Source organism: Mus pahari, chromosome 19 (assembly GCF_900095145.1).
Source record: "Mus pahari chromosome 19, PAHARI_EIJ_v1.1, whole genome shotgun sequence".
NCBI classification, from domain to species: domain Eukaryota; kingdom Metazoa; phylum Chordata; class Mammalia; order Rodentia; family Muridae; genus Mus; species Mus pahari.
Genome location: NC_034608.1, coordinates 11,926,638 through 11,944,641, shown reverse-complemented (window position 1 = coordinate 11,944,641; position 18,004 = coordinate 11,926,638). Strand labels below are relative to the sequence as shown.

The following is an 18,004-nucleotide window of genomic DNA, read 5'->3' as shown; positions in this document are numbered from 1 at the left end:
TTTTTCAAGTTATTAAAAGTAATGGTTTAGAGCCGGGCGTGTTGGCGCACGCCTTTAATCCCAGCACTCGGAAGGCAGAGACAGGCAGATTTCTGAGTTCCAGGACAGCCAGAGCTACACAGAGAAACCCTGTCTCGAAAAACAAAAAAAACAAGTAATGTTTTAGAGTAGATGATGTATTCATTCCGGTAGGCTTTCTCTGTGACCTTAGAGTCTTGTGACCATTGTGGATGGTGGTAAGGTGATTATGACCAGTGTCAGAATACATACAAGTTTAACTCTGGATCTATCAATCATTCTTTTGTTTCTGTGTGAGGATATATGAGTCTCTTTCAATGAGGACAGTGACTAGGACACAGTTGTAGTCCCTAGGCATTTGAAAACAGAAATGGGAGCTAGATTCTAGATGGAGATTGTCTGTGTTCAAATGGCTGTGAAGGGGCTAGAGTCTACTGGTAGAGCATGTACTCAAGGCTCTGGGTTGTATCCCCATTATCATAAAGATAGAACCTTGAGGAAGTGAGGGCACTATTACTGATTGATCTTTCTTGATCTTTGCAACAGGCCTGGGAGGCTGACTTTTGACATGGACATAAACCTTTACAAAGATTGAGTGTGAGGCTGTGGATACAGCTCCATGACAGCTCCTATCCAGCATGCCTGAGCAGCAAAAACAAGCAAGGTTAGATAGAAGCTATTAGCAGGCTTCCTATCCAGGTGAAGAGATGGCTTCTCCCTTCTAGAAGATTTATTAAGTGGTCGTCACTTAAAGGTGACTTATGTGGTTTTGGCACACACCTTTGATCCCAGCACTGGGGAGGCAGAGGCAGAGGGATCTCTGAGTTCAAGGCCATGTAAAGGTTAACAATGACCTATGCTTTAAAAACAGTGGGTGTAGGTATGTATGTTTCTGAGTGAACTGTGAATGAGTGTGCAACATACTTGTGAAGGCCAGATATCAGGTGTCCCTCAAACACTCTTGACTGTCTTTTTTTTTTTTTTTTTAAAGATTTATTTATTTATTACATGTAATGTACACTGTAGCTGTCTTCAGACACTCCAGAAGAGGGCACCAGATCTTGTTATGGATGGTTGTGAGCCACCATGTGGTTGCTGGGATTTGAACTCAGGACCTTTGGAAGAACAGTCGGGTGCTCTTACCTGATGAGCCATCTCACCAGCCCCACTCTTGACTGTCTTTTGAGAAAAGGTCTCTCATTCAACCCAAAGCTATGCTAGGCTGCCCAGTAAGCTCCAGGAACCCACTTGTCTCTACCTTCCCTCCTTACCTCCGTTGCCAGGAATATCCCACATCCAGTTGGGGACTTAAACTCAGGTTCTCATGGTTCTGTGAGGCAGGTAATATACTGACTGAACCACCTCACCAGCCTCCATGGCCTTAAATTGTAAGGATAGCAGTACACAGATTTTGTTATTCTTGTTAAACAAGGTTGCTTTTTTGTTTTTAAAAAAGTAAGGTCTTGCTGTGTAGTCCAGGCTGACCTGGAGCTCATTATCTAGAGCTCTGCCTGCCTCTGTTTTCCAGGCATTACGTTTAAAAGCTTCTGCCATCACACCCAGCATTTTTTTTTTTTAAAGATTTATCTTATGCATATGAGCATTCTGCGTGCATGTATATCTATTCACCTCATGTGTGCCTAGTGCCCATGGAGGTCAGAAGAGGGTGTCTGATCCCTTAGAACTGGAGTTCTGTCTTTTTAAATTACTACTTTATTTATGGATGTGGGTGGGGTTGCACCTGTGCTGGGAATCTAACCCAGGTCCTCTGCAAGTACTTGACTGCTGATTTCCAGCCCGTGGGTTTATTTTTAATTTTGTGATACATATTAGTCTTGATGCTGTTAGAATCCACAAAAGGTGTTGGAACACTGGAGCTGCAGTTACAAGCCACCCAGTATGGGAGCTGAGAGCAATATGCACTCTTTAACTGCTGGCTAATCTCTCCAGCCACCCCTTACTGAAATTTCTGCATATGCACATATTCTTGTTTCTGTTTTTGTTTAAAAGAAACAAATTGAAATGACATGATGCATTTGTACGATGCATTGTTTGCTTTGCAGTTTTTGAGACAATGTCTCATTAATATCTCAAGTTCTCCGGTATTAGGACTATAGGCCTCTTCCTCCAATCCTGTCTTATATAAACCACTCCCTCCTTTCCTCTGCATATTCCTTCTTTGTGTGTATCAGGTTATTTAATCAGCTGGCTGCTGAAAGGTGTGTGTTCGTCTCATGTTATTACAGGTCACACTGCAGGCTTGCATCCTTTGTCTTTCAATGAGGTTTCCTTCCCACCTTCCCTTGCCTCCTAGGTAAGCCAAAGCATCCTATTAAGCTACTTTGTTGTTGTTGTTGTTGTTGTTGTTGTTGTTGTTACATTTACTTAAGTATATGTGAGTGAACCTTCACATGGGAAAGTCAGAGGACAGCTTGCAAGAATCCATTTTCTCCTTCCTTGTGGATTTTGAGTTATCAGGTTTAGTGGCAAGTTTCCTTACCAACTGAGTCATCTCACTTTTGTTTTGATACCTATATGTGTATATATATGTATGTATATGGATTTAAAAAAAACAAAACATAGACTAAGGCAGTGGTTCTCAACCTGTGGGTCACAAACCCTTTTGGAATTGACCAACCCTTTCACAGGGATCACATTAGATACCCTCATATCAAATATTTATATTACAATCCACAACAGTAGCAAAATTACAGTTAGAAAGTAGCAATGAAATAAAGTTATGTTTGGAGTTCCACAACATGAGTGACTGTATTAAAGGGTTGCAGCGTTAAGAAGGCTGAGAACCATTAAACTAAGTGAAAGAACTCTCAAGAGTGGGAGGGTCCTGAGGAAAGAATATGCTCTGTATTTTTTACTTACATTAATTTAGTTGTATATGTGGATACATATATATATACCATAGGGTGTATGTGGAGGTCAGGAGACACATTTCAGGGATCCAGTCTCTACCACCATGGGATCAAACTCAAGTTAACAATTCATGTAGCAGGCACTTTTACCCACAGGGCAATCTCATCAGTCCTGATACTCTACTTGTTAAATGCTATTGTGTATCCTACCATATCGCCATTAGGTGAGATTATTATACATTTAGTATTTAGTTTTTAGCTTGTTTTGTGAACCCGTGACTATGGCAGAGACTCCTAGATAACCCAGATGAACTGAGTGTGCAGCAATGGTGTCAAGCTCCCACTGACCCTCTGTAGTATTATACATTCAATGAAGCAGAACAACCAGTGGGACTATGTTAGAGAAGGAGGCTCTACCTGGTTGTGTTTGTTTCTGTTTCAAGCAGTGTGACAGTCTCTTCAGAAGACAGAAATAAACATGTGTCAACATGTACTGAGTAGAAACCAGAGCCACAGAGACTTGGGAGAAGACAACAGCCTTAGTTAGGCATGAGGGCACACATCTGTGATCCCAGTACTCCAAGAGAAGAACATTGTGACAAGTTCTGGGGTAGCTTCTCAAAATATAAAACATAAATCAAATATACTTCATTCTCCTTCATATGTACCTTTAGCTGTCATGATATCACCTCTAGATAGCCTTCCAGTACATTTTTTAACAATGACTATTAAGAATGGTAAATCTCTATTTTTGTTTTTTAATCTTTGTGTATGGGTGTTTTGCATACATGTATATCTGTATACCATTTGTATTCCTGGTGCCCACAGTTGCCAGAGAGGGCATCAGGTCCCCTGGAACTGGAATCACTCGGTCTTTGCAAGGTGCGGGAACTAAGTCCTCTGGAAGAACATCCAGCACCTTAACCCTTCAGCCATCTCACCAACCCCTTTGAGTAATAAAACTTGGTTCTGTGTTGTTTTTTGTGGTGCTGTGGTGTGTGTGTGTGTGTGTGTGTGTGTGTGTGTGTGTGTGTGTGTGTGTGTTTTGAGACATGGTCTCCATAAAATTCCTGGCTGGCCTGGAACTTATTATGTTGATCAGGTTAGCCTGGAACTCATAAGGATCTACCTGCTTCCACCTCCCGAGCGCTTGAGTTAAAGGCATGCAGCACCACCTTTGGCATGAGTAGTAAATCTTTAATAGTGAGTCATTTCTAGCCTGTGAGATCACTCAACAGATAAAGGCACTTGCCGCCAAGGCTGGCTCCCAGAGTTCCACCTTCAAGACCCACGTGGTAGAAGGAGAGAGCCAAACCCTCCACGTTTTCTTTTAAACACATGTATTATGCCCTGTACACACGTATATGTGTACACACAGACACAAACTTAGTAAAGGTTATGAAGTGTTTTCTAAGATTTGTCTTATCTTACTGCTGTTACTTTCCTTTTATATCAAAATGTTTATTTTATCCTAAATTTTTATTTTAAAATGTGCTATAAAATTATTTTCAACTCAATTTCTATTGCCTTATCCCCCCCCCCCCACTCCACCCCTGAACATTTTTGCACCTTTATGGTGTTTCATTCTTACAAGTTTTAAAATAGCAACTAAGAACCTGTTGTTCATTGGTTTCTGTTTGGTGCTGGGATTTAAAAACTAAATAGGGTGACACATAACGCCTTAAGGGACACCACCTAGGAGAATCTTAGGTCAAAAGTGTGCTTGGCTCTTCCTTTGAGGTGGATTCTCATGTAGCCCAGGCTGGCCTTGAGCATGGCAGGCTCTAGAGAATGATCTTCTGCCACCTCCAGAGTCCTGGGATTACAGGGATCTGCCACCATTTACATGGAGCCAAGGATTGGCCCTGGGGTCTCATGCATAGTAGGTGAACTCAGTACCAACTGAGTCATGTCTCCAGCCCTCCTATTACATCTTTAAGCAGTACTTTAAAGTGTGGTTTCCCTTTTTTCACAAAGCATCTATGCAGTCTGAGAATTGGTTTGTTTTTTAAACATTTCATGAAGGGTGTGTTCTTGTTTCTGTTTTTCAATAGGGCATTAGCTCTGCAGCCAGGTGGCCTCAAACTCAGGATCCCCCAACTTGGCCTCCTAAGTGCTGAGATTACAGGCCGACTCTACCATCTCTCAGTGTGTTCTTGCTGTCTTTGCCCTATTTTCCTTGTCTTACATGTTTTTAGTTGTTATCTTACTTTTCTTTGTGAGGGTAATAAGTTTAACAGTTCATCTGAAAATGCATCCTGTTGAGTTCAAACAAAGTGTTTCCAATGCAGAGCATATCCTAAGGCCAGCCCTCAAGGAAGAGGTGACTGTTGAGAGCATTAGAGAGGAGCTGGTGTTGAATGTTTACCCAATGTCCAAGCACCTGCAGACCTCCCATGGTAGGACTGTCAGGAAGGAAGTAGGCATGTCCAGGTGGATGCGTGCCTGAGAGAGAAGTCCCATTCTCTGACAGAGGAGAGAAAGGTAGACTGTACAAAGCAGGAGATGTACTGTGTTATCCTTTGAAGGTCAGTCTTCAGCACCTGGGGTTGTTGCTCAGGGCTTTCTGCAGACTCTTTCCTAGGTTTCTTGGAGTCTTAGAAAGGTCATACATCAGGATGCTGGGGCTTGTTAATAGATTCTTAAAGGTCTATTAAAGATTTCCTTGGGAAAGAGATTGCTATTTTCCTCTCACTTTCCCATCATTATTTCTATTGAGAAGATAGGTTTTGAAAAGGTGTTGTTGTTGTTGTTGTTGTTGTTGTTGTTGTTGTTGTTGTTGTTGTTTTGGAGGGGATATTATGTGGAAGAAGTTGCTGTCCTGCCTTAGGTTGATTGACCTAGGGAATGACTTCAACAGCTGTCAACTCTTGTCAGTGAGTCCTGCTGTCTTCCTGTTCCAGGTATCCTGAGTCTGGTCCCTGCCTCCAGCTTAGTCTCATTCTCTCCCTGACTTACTAGCATAACATCTTAGTGAGTGCTTTCTCATCTTGCCAACTGTTTATCCACACTACTGTGTTGTCTTTGTAAAGCCATATCAACTTCCCCTGCTAGTGTTCTCCATCATCCTGAACAAAGGTGAATGCTGTTGCATAGAGTGGTGTTTTCTAGCCTTGCCTCTTGATGTTTTCTTCATTCACCCCAAACTTCAGGTCATGATCAGAATTGTTACCATTCCTCAAAAATCCTCCCTGGAACCCTTCTCTGGCCTGTCCTCCAAGCCAGAGCCCAACTGAACTGTCTGTCTGTCTGTGTGCCCTGCACCTTTCTCTACAAGCACTCTGTGCACTGGACCCTGATTGTTTGCTTCCTCAATAGACCCTAAGTTCCTCAAGGGAAGACACTGGGTTTTCAGCATTGTTTCTTTCAAGCCAAGTGCACAAGACTCTAGTAAATGGTTATAAATGAATGAATAGTGTAAAACCCTCAAAAGACCCCATCCCTCAAAAGCTCCATTTAGCCATGGAAATGTTGACTGTGTACATAGAAAAGGAGAAGTGCATATAATACTAAGGTCCTAAACAAGCTTTCAGTATCTGAATGGGAACAAATGCCCTGTCTTTGGTCTGGGGATAAGGGAGGAGTGCATGTGACTTCTAGCTGCCAGCCAGCTCCTTCATCCTCAGTGTTAGGTTTGTCCTCAGGCAGTGTTCCATTTTTGTTTCATACAAGCATGGGTAGTAGGGACCAGTCACTATTTGAGCAAAGTACCAAATTCACCCTTGGCTTTACATCTCACATCTCACCTTCATGTAAAAGAATCAAGTCGAGTATCTGTACCTCTCATCTGTCAGTGTTGGAACTTAGGTTAGCTTCAGTTTATGTCCCCCTCAGTAGCACACTCCTACACTGGGTTTCACATGACCTTGAGGAATAGCTGTGTTGCACTAGGAAGCACTTGAGAATGTGATGTACTATTCAGAAAAGACAACCCAGTTGTTCCTGGAACTTTTTTTTTTTTTTTTTCAAAAAAATTCCACCAAACTGTTAAATGGAAAATAGCTGCTAAGAGTTCGAACATGCAAATATTTTCAGCTCTATAACTAACCAAGCAATCTATAGTGTCACCCTGATGGGGGACAGCAGGACAAAAGGCCAAGTAATGCCTGAACTGACTCCTCCCAGCTGTTGGTGAACTCCCAGATTGCCCAATCCAGTTGGGAAAGCACTTTATTTAGACCTAGCACATAGCAGTGTCTTTGGTGAACAAGGTGCCAGTGCAGCGTCTGCAGGCAACATGGCCAGAGTGGCTCTGAGCAAGTTCCTCCGCTCCTCTGGGTGCCCATTTCCTTGACTGTTACATGAGACAAAATAGCACCTGTGGGTGTTCAAGGGACAGCACAGCCAGGTGCTGATTTGGAGTTCACCTGCCAGACTCTGGGTTTCCTAATTCTTATTCTGTTCTCTCCTCCCATCCCTGGGAGCTGTCACTTCCACTGCCATGGTAGGAAAACCAGGTCCCGAAAGAGACCAGGCCTAGGACTCAAATCCAGAGCCATTGTCTTCCTAGCATCCAATGATTGGTATTATCAAGAAGAGACACATCAGGTAGAGCCCTGGAGCCTTACAGGAAAGTGGAATTGGGCCAGATAGCATTGGATTTTGTTCCCGGCATCCCAACCCCTCTGTGCTTGAGGGCCTGCCTCCTGCAAACGTCAGCACCACTTTGACAACATGACATCATCCACCATGCACTTCCAGTTCTGACTCTACCTCTCAGAGTTAGCAGAAAATTTCCAGAGCATTTAGAAGCTATATATCAGGCACATGTTAGAGTACCCTGCCTAGTTCTACCTTGGACTTGGGCTTCTTCCAATCCGAGGGGACCCACAAGGAGGCTAGAGGCCATAACCTTGTGCTGAAAAAAGTGCACGGAGAAGGACCTGATCCTCATCAACATAGTCTTTTTCCTCATAGAACTTTCTCCTTGAAGACTGGCTTCATCATACATTAGCTAATCTCCTATGAGCTGGGCAGTGTTAACCTCAAAGGCACACTAGTAGTCCCTTTTTACAATAAAAAACAAAAATCCTAGAGTTCTTTGGACACTTACTGCCCACAGAATCATTGCAGACCTTCCTTCTGTGCTGTGATTTACAGTCTTGGACTAGACAGAGCTCGTTCTAACCCAGGAAGGCTACACACCTCACTGGGTGTAATAGAGCTATTTGGGAGAGCCTCCAGATGAGCTGCTTGAAGCCACTGGGCTTGTGCTCTGGAGTTGCTTCTCATGGGGCTCCTTGCCTAAGCGATGCCTCCAGGTATACTGCAGCCTAGAGTAGGTGAGTGCAAGACACAACCAGCAGACCCACTGCAAGTGATCACCTCCCATGTACCCTTTCCATTGCTGTTAAGATACTAGAATATAAGGTGTGTAGTTTCACAAACTGTAGTTGGAGGGGTCTGTATGACTTAATATCACCTCCAGTTCTAAGGTGCTTTTTTTTTTTTGTACACCTTTGCATACACATCCCTTAACGCCCACCCTCCTGCTTCCTTATAAGTGAAGCAAGCACAAGTCACTTGCATTCCAAAAATTCCTTGCTGCCACATATCCAGGTGGTCATCTTGCCAGCTCTTTCATGATCCAGATCAGTGGAATTCATTTAGCTCCTGATTTTGCCATGCTAAAGGATTTCCTCAGGACCAGGTGCCCTGCATGATCAGAACAGCATGCCCTGGCATGCAGCCAAAGAGAAGTCAAGCATGTTTCACCAAGTAACCCTGCCTTCCATCCAAGACAGAAATAGTCTGAGTGTCAGCCCAAGTCCCCAGCATAGTTCCAACAGGCCATTCTGCCTAGCTCTCTTGGCTGCCCTGGCCCCCTGTGTGTTGGGAACACACAGACAGGCTGCCCTGCCCTAAGTGAACAGATAGTGGATCTTTTGCCATGCAAGAAAAGCAGGGTCATGACAACAACAGCCTGACCAAGGAGAGTGTCTTCTTCATGTACCTGGCTGCCTGTCCCATCCAGCCTAAGACCTGTTAGTATCTGTCTATCCTTCATTCTCATCCCTCCATCTTACTGTAGCTGATCATTGTATTCCCTGAAGTCGGGAATACGATGGTTTCCAGAAACCCAGGGGTGGGTGTCCTGCCAGTCCTGGTGGTAGTAGTGCGATGGTGCTGGCAGGTGCTGCCACCCTGCATTCCGGAGTGTGCCACTCTTAAAAGTAAGGCTCCATGCTGATACTCTGTGGGCAATATAGGCAAAACAGCCCCAACATGGAGTTCCTGTAGTTTCCCCACTTTTCAGATACAGAGCTGAGGTAAGGCTATAGGCAGTTAGGAGGGCAGGCAGATCACTCAGCATCACTGATGAAAACCAAGAAACCGTGTCTGCAGCAAGCCCTGGTCTACCCTTTGGAGCTGGTTATTAAAAAAAATGTCTTAAGACCCACACAGGTTAACTAGGAAGGGTGAGTGTATCCAAGAGGCCAAGAACTTGGGTAAGCCCTGAAAGCACTGCCACCTGTTGTGGGATGTCTCAGACACAGAGAAGAATGCACCCTGTGGAAACCGCTAGACGAGGCACAATATCCCAGCGGTGAGCACCTCCTAGTGCTGCATTTGGATAATAGCTATTCTAAACACAGGATCAAACACAAACCACTGCTAAGATAGGGCCTGAACCTTCATTATCCAGAGAATGGGATCCAGCACATTGACCCTCACCACCCTGTACCATGTTTGGTGAAGTGATGGCACTGCACAGCTGCACATTGGCATTCTGCAAAAGTTGCAGCCGTGGCAGACTGTGAGCATGTGTCCTGAAGGAAAAGCTCCTGTGGTGCCCAGATACATCATAGATTATGTGAATGGGTTATGCCATGCCTTTTGAAGCCTCTGGGAAAGTCCACTGGATTGCTTGCTGTCCGTCCTGTCTGGGTAGAGTGTTTTAGCATGCTAACAGTACCAGTTACTTAAAAAAAAAAAAAAAAAAAAAAAAAAAAAAAAAAAAGCTAAAGTGCTGATTTTTTACATCCAAATATAGAAAGTAAAAGCATAAGCAGCTCCAGGTTTGCCTTGGAAGAAGTATTGATTCACTGCTAAAAGGGAGATCAGAAGAGCAGAGTGGTGGTTGCACAGAAACTGATGCAGTCTACTGGCCTTACTGAAGGACTTGTGGTCAAGAAGTCTGCCAGTGTGAAGAGAAAAGCTCATTTGAATATTAAAATTTGCTCAGAAAGCTGGGCTTGGTGGCAAATGCCCTTAATTTCAGTACTCAGGAGGCAGAGAGGTATGTGGATCTCTGTGAGTTCTATGCTAGCCAAGGCTATGTAGAAAAATAAACAAACAAACAAACATGTCTCTGGGGTTGGGAAAAATGTCCAAGAGCCAGTTCTCCTCTTTAGTTTTCAGGCTCCTGTGAGACATTGTGCCCCCAGCCTCTCCAGGGATCTGGATGGTTGAAGAGTAAAAATGGGCCATTCATAGTGAGACTAGTTGTGACCAGTACTAAAGGCTCTGCAAAGTAACTTGCCTGTCATGTGCACACTTAGTAAATAAGCTCATGTCACACTTGGTCATAGCCAAGAGGACAAAAAACAATAGTAAATTCTTACTAAGAAGAAGTGGATCTTGCTTTTGTCTGTTTTGGAGGGCAAACTGTGGTTGAGACAGGGTCTCACTATGTAGATTACCATACCCAGTTTGTTTGCTCCCTCCCTCCCTCCCTCCCTCCCTCCCTCCTTTCCTTCCCTTCCCTTCCCTCCTTTCCTCCCTCCCTCCCTCCCTTCCCTTTATTTTTAATTTTTTTATCAGTATCACATATGACCATGGTTAACAATTCAGTAGTAGCTAAGGGCTCATTTACATAGAAAAGCAATGGTGGGTGGCCAGAGAGAACGCTTAAATGGTGGTTTGGAGTAAGCATTTATTTTCTAGAGGACCTAAATTTGTTTCCAGCACCCACATTGGTAGCTCAGACCTGTTCATAACTCCAGCTCCAGGGGATCCAACACCTGGCCTCAGGTCACCTACACTCAAGTGCATATATACAATCTAAAGGAATAATTTTTTTTAGAGCAGTCACAAAATTCCTCGGCAACATTTCTGCCTAAAAGCATCTTTTTTTGTTTTGTGTGTATTGTATGAGTTTTATTGATAATCAAGAAATTTAGGTAGAAGAGAGGTCACTTTCTAGAGCCACATTTGAAAATGTATTGTTCCTCTCCAAAGCAGACTAGAATGCTCTAGCCTGTTCTGGACAAGCTCCCTCCCCTGCCCCCCCCCTTTTAAGATTTATTTATTTTATGTATATGAGTACACTGTGGCTGTTTCAGACACACCAGAAGAGGGCATCAGATCCCATTACAGATGGTTGTGAGCCACCATGTGGTTCCTGGGAATTGAACTCAGGACCTCTGGAAGAGCAGTTGGTGCTCTTAACCGCTGAGCCATCTCTACAGCCCCCTCCCCTGCTCTTGATGCTGGCTTCATTTAAAAACAAAAACAAAACAAACAAACAAACAAAAAACCCACAACTGCAGAGTGTTTGTAATATACCCAATCAAAAATGGTAAAACCTAGCAGGGTTAATGAAGATCGTGTGTGTGGAAGCTCTCCCTCTGCCTTGCATGTGCACTGTCAGGTAGCTTCAGCATCCTTATCACTACAGTGGAACTGAAGGCAGCCTGCCTTAGGGAGCTACTGTGACGGCTCCTCTACAGCAGCATAGCCATCACTGTGCACACAGCTCATTATCATTATTGTTGGGTACCACCTCCCTGGGCCAGATACTAATCTTAAACAGCATCCCATACAGATGGTTATCCACTAACAAGGTAAATAAAGAGTTCTGGACCATTCTTTAAATGACATCCGTAGCTATTAATAGTTATTTTTTTTTTTAAGTATTGAGAGAATATTTGCCATCCTGTAATTTCCATTCTTAGTCATGCTCTGCTCCCTAGAGCCGTTGAAACAAGACTATTCTAGATGGCAGTTGTTCAGATATTTGAAATAGTGACATTGACTACTCTCTCTTTTCTTTTTTTCATGTGTGTGTGTGTACTTACCCATGCAGAGACCAGAGGTTAATAATCAGGCATCTTTCTCTCATTGGCTGTTCTTACTTTTTAAGACCAGATCTCACTGAATCTGGAACTTGCTGTTATAGCTAGATTGGCTACGCAGATCCACCTCTCTCCAGCCCCCAGAGAAGATACTTGAAACCAGAAGGGCTATTTAAAAGATGCAAGGCTGCTTGTTGGAGTATGCTTTAATAAAGAAGGGTTCTTTGGAGACTTAATAGTAGGCAGGGTGCCTCAATCTCTGGTAATTTGACATAGTGCACATCAGCCACTACTAGTAAGTCTGCTGCCAGGTGTGAACTACTAGTCACCCTAGAATTTTCTTTCTGTGTTTGGGATGACCCTGGCATGCCCTGCTGGAGTCTGTTGTATCTATGTGGGACTCTGCTTGAGCTCCCAGCCTATTCTCTGTATGATCTCAGGCCCAAGTCAAGTGGTCTTGCTCTACTATACAGAATCCTGGTCTCCATCCATTTGCCAGTCTGCTGGTCACTTTTAGCCATCATGATAGGCACAGTCAGCTCTTGGTGCTGTTTGTTTTTAATTGGTTGTAAGTGGTAGTTGTAAGAAATTGTGCTTGCTAGGCTGATGATGCCTTTCCTAAATTACGCCATGGTGTTGGGTACAACAGCAACAGGATTGCTGTTTTAAAATGAGGTTTGGTAAAACAAACAGGCAGGCCGCTTACAGGAAATGCTGAGCTGATGGTTAATTGATGTTCTGGAGCTGGCCCTTGTTCTCAGATGTACTGTTCCTGTGACGATCCTGTAGTGAGGCTACAGTCCACACCCTACTTCATTTCCAGATAGACAACGTGTAGTTTCTTTTCTGCCGCCTTGTGCAGAGGGTAGTGATGCCTGGCTTAAGTTGGCTGTTGGCTCTTTCACAGTGTCAGGAGTGTCTTTCCATTCTGGGACACAGTACTTCATCATATTGCCATGTTACAGAGGCTGATACTTAGGGACATGGAAGAGAGCTTAGAACATGGTTTCAGACTAGTTTATGAAAACTGGAAGCTGCTGATACACACCCATGGCTTGTTAACATATGTCTAGTTCCTGCTAAATAAGTAGAAAGTTTAAATGTGTCTAAGATCATTTTCTTAAGTCATTGAGGAATGAATCCATGGTGAAATTATTAAAGCCAGCGTAATGACACTTGACTGTAATCCTGATGAGGGGGAAGCAGAAAAATCACCATGAAGTCAGGGCCAGCGTGGGCTACATAACAAGACCACCTTCGTCTTTGAGGAGGCCATTGTTCTCATCATTATTGGCATCATTGTTTTGAAAAACCTGGAGATGTAGCTCTCAGTTGGTTGGGATTTACCTAGTATGGTTAAGGCCTGAGGTGACATAGCACTCAAGGAGAAAGTCAAGGCAAGGAGCAGTGAGTAGGCGGTTGGCAACAGTAGAAAAACAGTATCTCCAAAGTTACATGGGGAACTAGAGAGATGGCTCAGCAGTTAAGAGCACTGCAGCTTTTGCAAGAAGACTTGCATTTGGTTCCGAGCAGCCATATGATGCCTCACAACTGTTTATAGTATGGTTATAGGGGCTCCAACACCCTCTTCTGGCCTTACATACATACATGCATGCATACAAAGCACGCAAACTCATGATGTAAATGCGTTTTTAAAAAATTTTAAAAACATGCCGGGTGTGGTGGTGCACACCTTTAATCCCAGAACTCAGGAAAGAGACAGATGCATGTGAATCTTTGTGAGTTCAAAGCCAGCCTGATCTACAGAGCAGGTTCCAGGACAGCAAGGGCTACAGAGAAACCTTGTCTCCAAAAGAAAAGGGGAAAAAAAAAGAACCCAAGTTTGATTCTGAGCACTCACATCCTATGACTCACAACCGCCTGAAACTCCCAACTTCAGGTTCAGAAGATCTGATGCCTCTGGCCTGCGAGGGCAGCTATACTCACATGCACAGCATACAAACAGACATACAAATTTTTGTTTGTTTAGTTTTTTGTTTTGAGGCAGGGTGACTATGTAGCCCTAGCTGGGCTCACTATATAGACCAGACTAGCCTCAAACTCAAAAATCCACCTGCCTCTGCCTTCCAGTAGTTGGGATTAAAGATGTGTGTCCCCGACCTGGTTCCTACACATCATTTAAATTTTAAATTAAGGTGTTTTTTTGTTTTGTTTTGTTTTGTTTGGTGAGTAGGTATGGGTATGTGGGTTTATTTTTCTCAAGACAGGGTTTCTTTGTGTAGCCCTGACTGTCTCTGGAACTTACTCTGCAGACGGGGCTGGCCTTAAATTGAGAGATCTGTCTGTCTCTGCTTCCCAAGTGAGTGCTGGAACTCACTGTGTCGACCAGGCTGGCCTCGAACTCAGATGCCTGCACCTGGCTGATGGATGATCCTGAATGCTGGGATTAAAGGCATGTGCTGCCACCACCTGGCAGTAATTGGATTTCTTGAGCCCAGGAATTCAAGGACAACCTGGCAATAAGGCAAGACAAAGTATCAAAAAAGAGATTTTTTTTTTCTTTACACTCTATCCATACAGTGTTGTTCTTGATTCACTGCTTTACTTTAAAAAAAAAAAAAAAAAATCATACCATGTTCAGAGTCCTTGATGTCCTGCAAATAGCAATGGAGTCTTTCCTTAAGATCCTTACAGCAGGAACCCAAACTAGTGGCACCTACCTTGGCTTTCAAATGAAACAGTACATCTACAGAAGAAAAAGTAATGACATCTGCATCATCAATCTGAAGGGGACCTAGAAGAAGCTCTAAGAACACTGGCCTCTTTGCTCCTAAGGCCTTGATTTATCAGATCTAAGCAGCCTTCAGAAAGCCTCACCTTCTGGTGGTTACAGATCCCAGAGCTACTAGCTACCAACCCCTAAGGTGTCTACCATCTTCCTGCCATTGCTCTGTGTGACACAGATTTTCCTCTGTGCTGTGTGGACATTGCCATTCTATGCAACAAGGGAGCTCAATCAGTGAATCTGATGTGGTTGCTAGCCCAGGAAGTTCTGCACATGTATGGCACTATCTCCCATAAGCACCCATGGAACATCATGCCTGATCTCTACCTTAAGAGATCCTGAAGAAATTGCAAAAGAAGAACAAGCACAGTGAAAAGGCTATGACCAGGGAGAAATGTCAGAACGAATGGACCACACTGGCTCCTCAGCTCACAGCTGCTCAGTCAGAGGTGGCATCTGATCTGACACTGTACAGGTGCCTCTGTGCCTATCCAGTAATTCCAGCCATTGAAGACTGGTCTGCAGCTCCTATGGCTCAGGCCAGTGAATGGGTTGGAGCCACCACTGAGCTGTTCTACCAACACTTGAGCAAAAGAAAGGAAGATGGGTGGGAAGTAAATGTTTTCTTTTAAAAAAGTAGTGGTTTGGGGGGGGGAGGAAAACAAATATTTGTTAATATTCAAAGCAGCATTAGTGAGAAATAGACCTAAGCTGGGGCTTGGGATGTTTTGTGGTAAAGCACTTGCTGGGCCAATTCCTCCCTAGCACTGCTGTAACACAAACAGCTACTTAAGGCTTTCTACCTGTGAAAGACTGGGAGAACCTAAACAAGGATGGAACTGTTTCTGGAGTCGTGTATGCTGGGATCTTTAGAAACATGGTGTGTGACGTGTGCTTTGGTTTTTATGTTACTGAAGATCAAACCAAGGCAGGTAGCCTACCATTGAACTGTACCGAGAGCCCAGTCAGCACCTAAGCACTGTGTTATAAAAACATGAACACACTGAATAATAGAGAAAAATGTCATGGGATGCTCCATATGTGCAAGAAGGGACAGTGTGTCAATTCTTCGTTTATTTGGGGTCAAGGAGAGCTTATTGAGTGTCCAGCAAGGGAACAGCTGAGGTGAGGCAGGCACGCTGGGCCTTTCTTTCTGTGCCTCTGGTACTGGAATGGAGTTCTGCTCGTAGCCAGCAAGTGCTATATATAGCACTGAACCACATTTCTAGCCCTTTATCTTACTTTTGACTTTTGTGTGTGTTTGATTTTTACTTATTTTGTTGCTGGTAGAGGTAAGTGTTACTTCTCCTTCTCTGGGTTCCAGAGATTAAGCTCTGGCTATCAACCTTGTCAGTGCCTTTGTCTGCTGAGCTGTCTAACCAAGCTCTTATCTGGCCTTCTGAGACATGGTCTTTCTCTGTCACCCTTGTAAACCTGGGACTCATTGTGTTGCCCCGACTGGGCTTATTATGACACCTGCTTCCTACCTTCTAGAACCACCATGCCTGGCTTTTTATTTGTAATAGGAAAACACTCAGGCTGGAGAAACAGGTCAGAAGGCCTGAGATCAGGTAGCTCACAACTTCCTGTAACTCTAGCTTCAAGACACCCTTTGCCCTGTTCTGTATACTGTAGCCACTGTAGCATACATACACATATACAAAACCAAAATAAGTCTTTTGTTATTTTTTTAGAAAAGGGTAAAGGCTGGAGAGATGACTCAGTAGTTAAAAGCTCTTCCAGAGGACCAGGTGGATTTTCCAGCACCGTTGTCTGGCCTTCATTGGCACCAGGCCTTTTTTATTGTAATACTCAAGACTGTACATTAAAATGTGGTTAATATTGACAGGCTATAGTAATGCATGCCTTTAATTCTAGCACTCCAGAAATGGGGACAAATAGATCTCTGAGTCTGAGGCCAGCCTGGTCTACATATCAAGTTCCAACAGTGCTAAGCCAAATAAATGTTGTAGAGACTGGAAGATCAGATGGTTCAAGACCAGACTAAACTACATAAGACCTTATCTTTGAAGTAAAGGAAGATGGGACCCAGTAGTATGATACTTTTAAGTAAAAAGACAAGGAGCTGAAGCACCAAACAAGAAAGTACTATTAGCCCTGCTCCTCCCTCATGGTGGGAACCTTGTGGACTCTGCAAACAGCCCCTGTCCCCATGTACAGACCCTCACCCCTGCTCTCCAGCTCTGGGTCATAGGACCTGCTTATTCTTTGTCCACAGGACTAAGCACTGAAGGCATCTACCGGGTCAGTGGAAACAAGTCAGAAATGGAAAGTTTGCAAAGACAGTTTGATCAAGGTAAGTAAGACACAGTCTGGCCATTAAACCTGAGCCTAGCCTGGAGGTACTGGCTCCCACTGCTATCTGCCACCATTATAGGTTTTCCTAGCCCTGCCTCACTTCTCTGGAAGAGCCTTACCCCTGACCTGGGAGGCATTTGGATTAATGATCAGGCCAGAGGTGTCTATATCTCAAAATGGCCCTGTAGGAGAGAAAGTAGGGGAACATTTCCAGATACCTGAGACACTGAGCTGCAGCTCCCACTTCTAAGCTGAACTCTTGGGCTGCCCTGTTCCTGTGTTAGTCTATGAGAGTCTCCAAGCTAGTGACTCAGCTCTTAATATGAGAAATGTCCACAATGGATGCCAGGCCATGCCACCAGTGTCAGGGCAGAACAGTGAGGTACTCTTAGCTATCATCAGCCAGAGTAGAGAAGCCGAGAGCAGGGCCAGCTTCTGGGGCAGCCAACAGCTGCTGTCGTGGGCCAGCTGATAGTGCCGCCTCGTAATCATGAGCCACTGTTGAAACATCAAGAATATGTCCTGGTAAAACACATTTTCCTTATGCACATGTCACATAATACACTTATTAAGCCAAGATGTCACCAGGTAGAATATGAACTGCTGGTAATCCAACATGCCCATCTGTGGACAAGTCTTACAGAATTAATCATGCAGTGAGGCCTAGAGAGAGAAGGGAAATGAGAAGACAGGTCAGTGGAGCGGTGGGCTCAAAGAAAATGAGGGATTCTTCCTCCTTCCATCAGGATCTGGATGAAGATGTGATTATGGTTGGCAGGAACAGAAATAAGGAAATAGCTGAAGCTCATCAGATCCGAATTGAAGAGCAGGTGGCCTCAGGGGCCTATGGTCCCCAGTCACTTTTCTTCCCACAGACCAGAGGTGACCTGTCAGGCCATGTCTGGGAACCCGGGCTGCCAACTCTTCTACACTCCGTGCTAATCCCAAGCCCCTGCCCTGGGCAACATATATACGCCTTTTCTGGGAGCTTTCTTGTGGCTTCTGCTAACTTAGATGGGTCTGGCCTCTCATGG

General features: G+C 44.1%; 1 protein-coding gene across 1 annotated transcript in view; it reads left to right on the top strand.

Annotated features, from left to right (window-relative positions):
• The window catches only part of Arhgap35 (Rho GTPase activating protein 35), a 111,352-nt gene that overhangs the window by 78,009 nt on the left and 15,339 nt on the right, over positions 1-18,004 (top strand). The window contains exon 4 of the mRNA XM_021218752.2: positions 16,891-16,968. Coding sequence (XP_021074411.1) covers positions 16,891-16,968 — 78 coding nt within the window. The remainder of the gene's footprint in view (positions 1-16,890; positions 16,969-18,004) is intronic.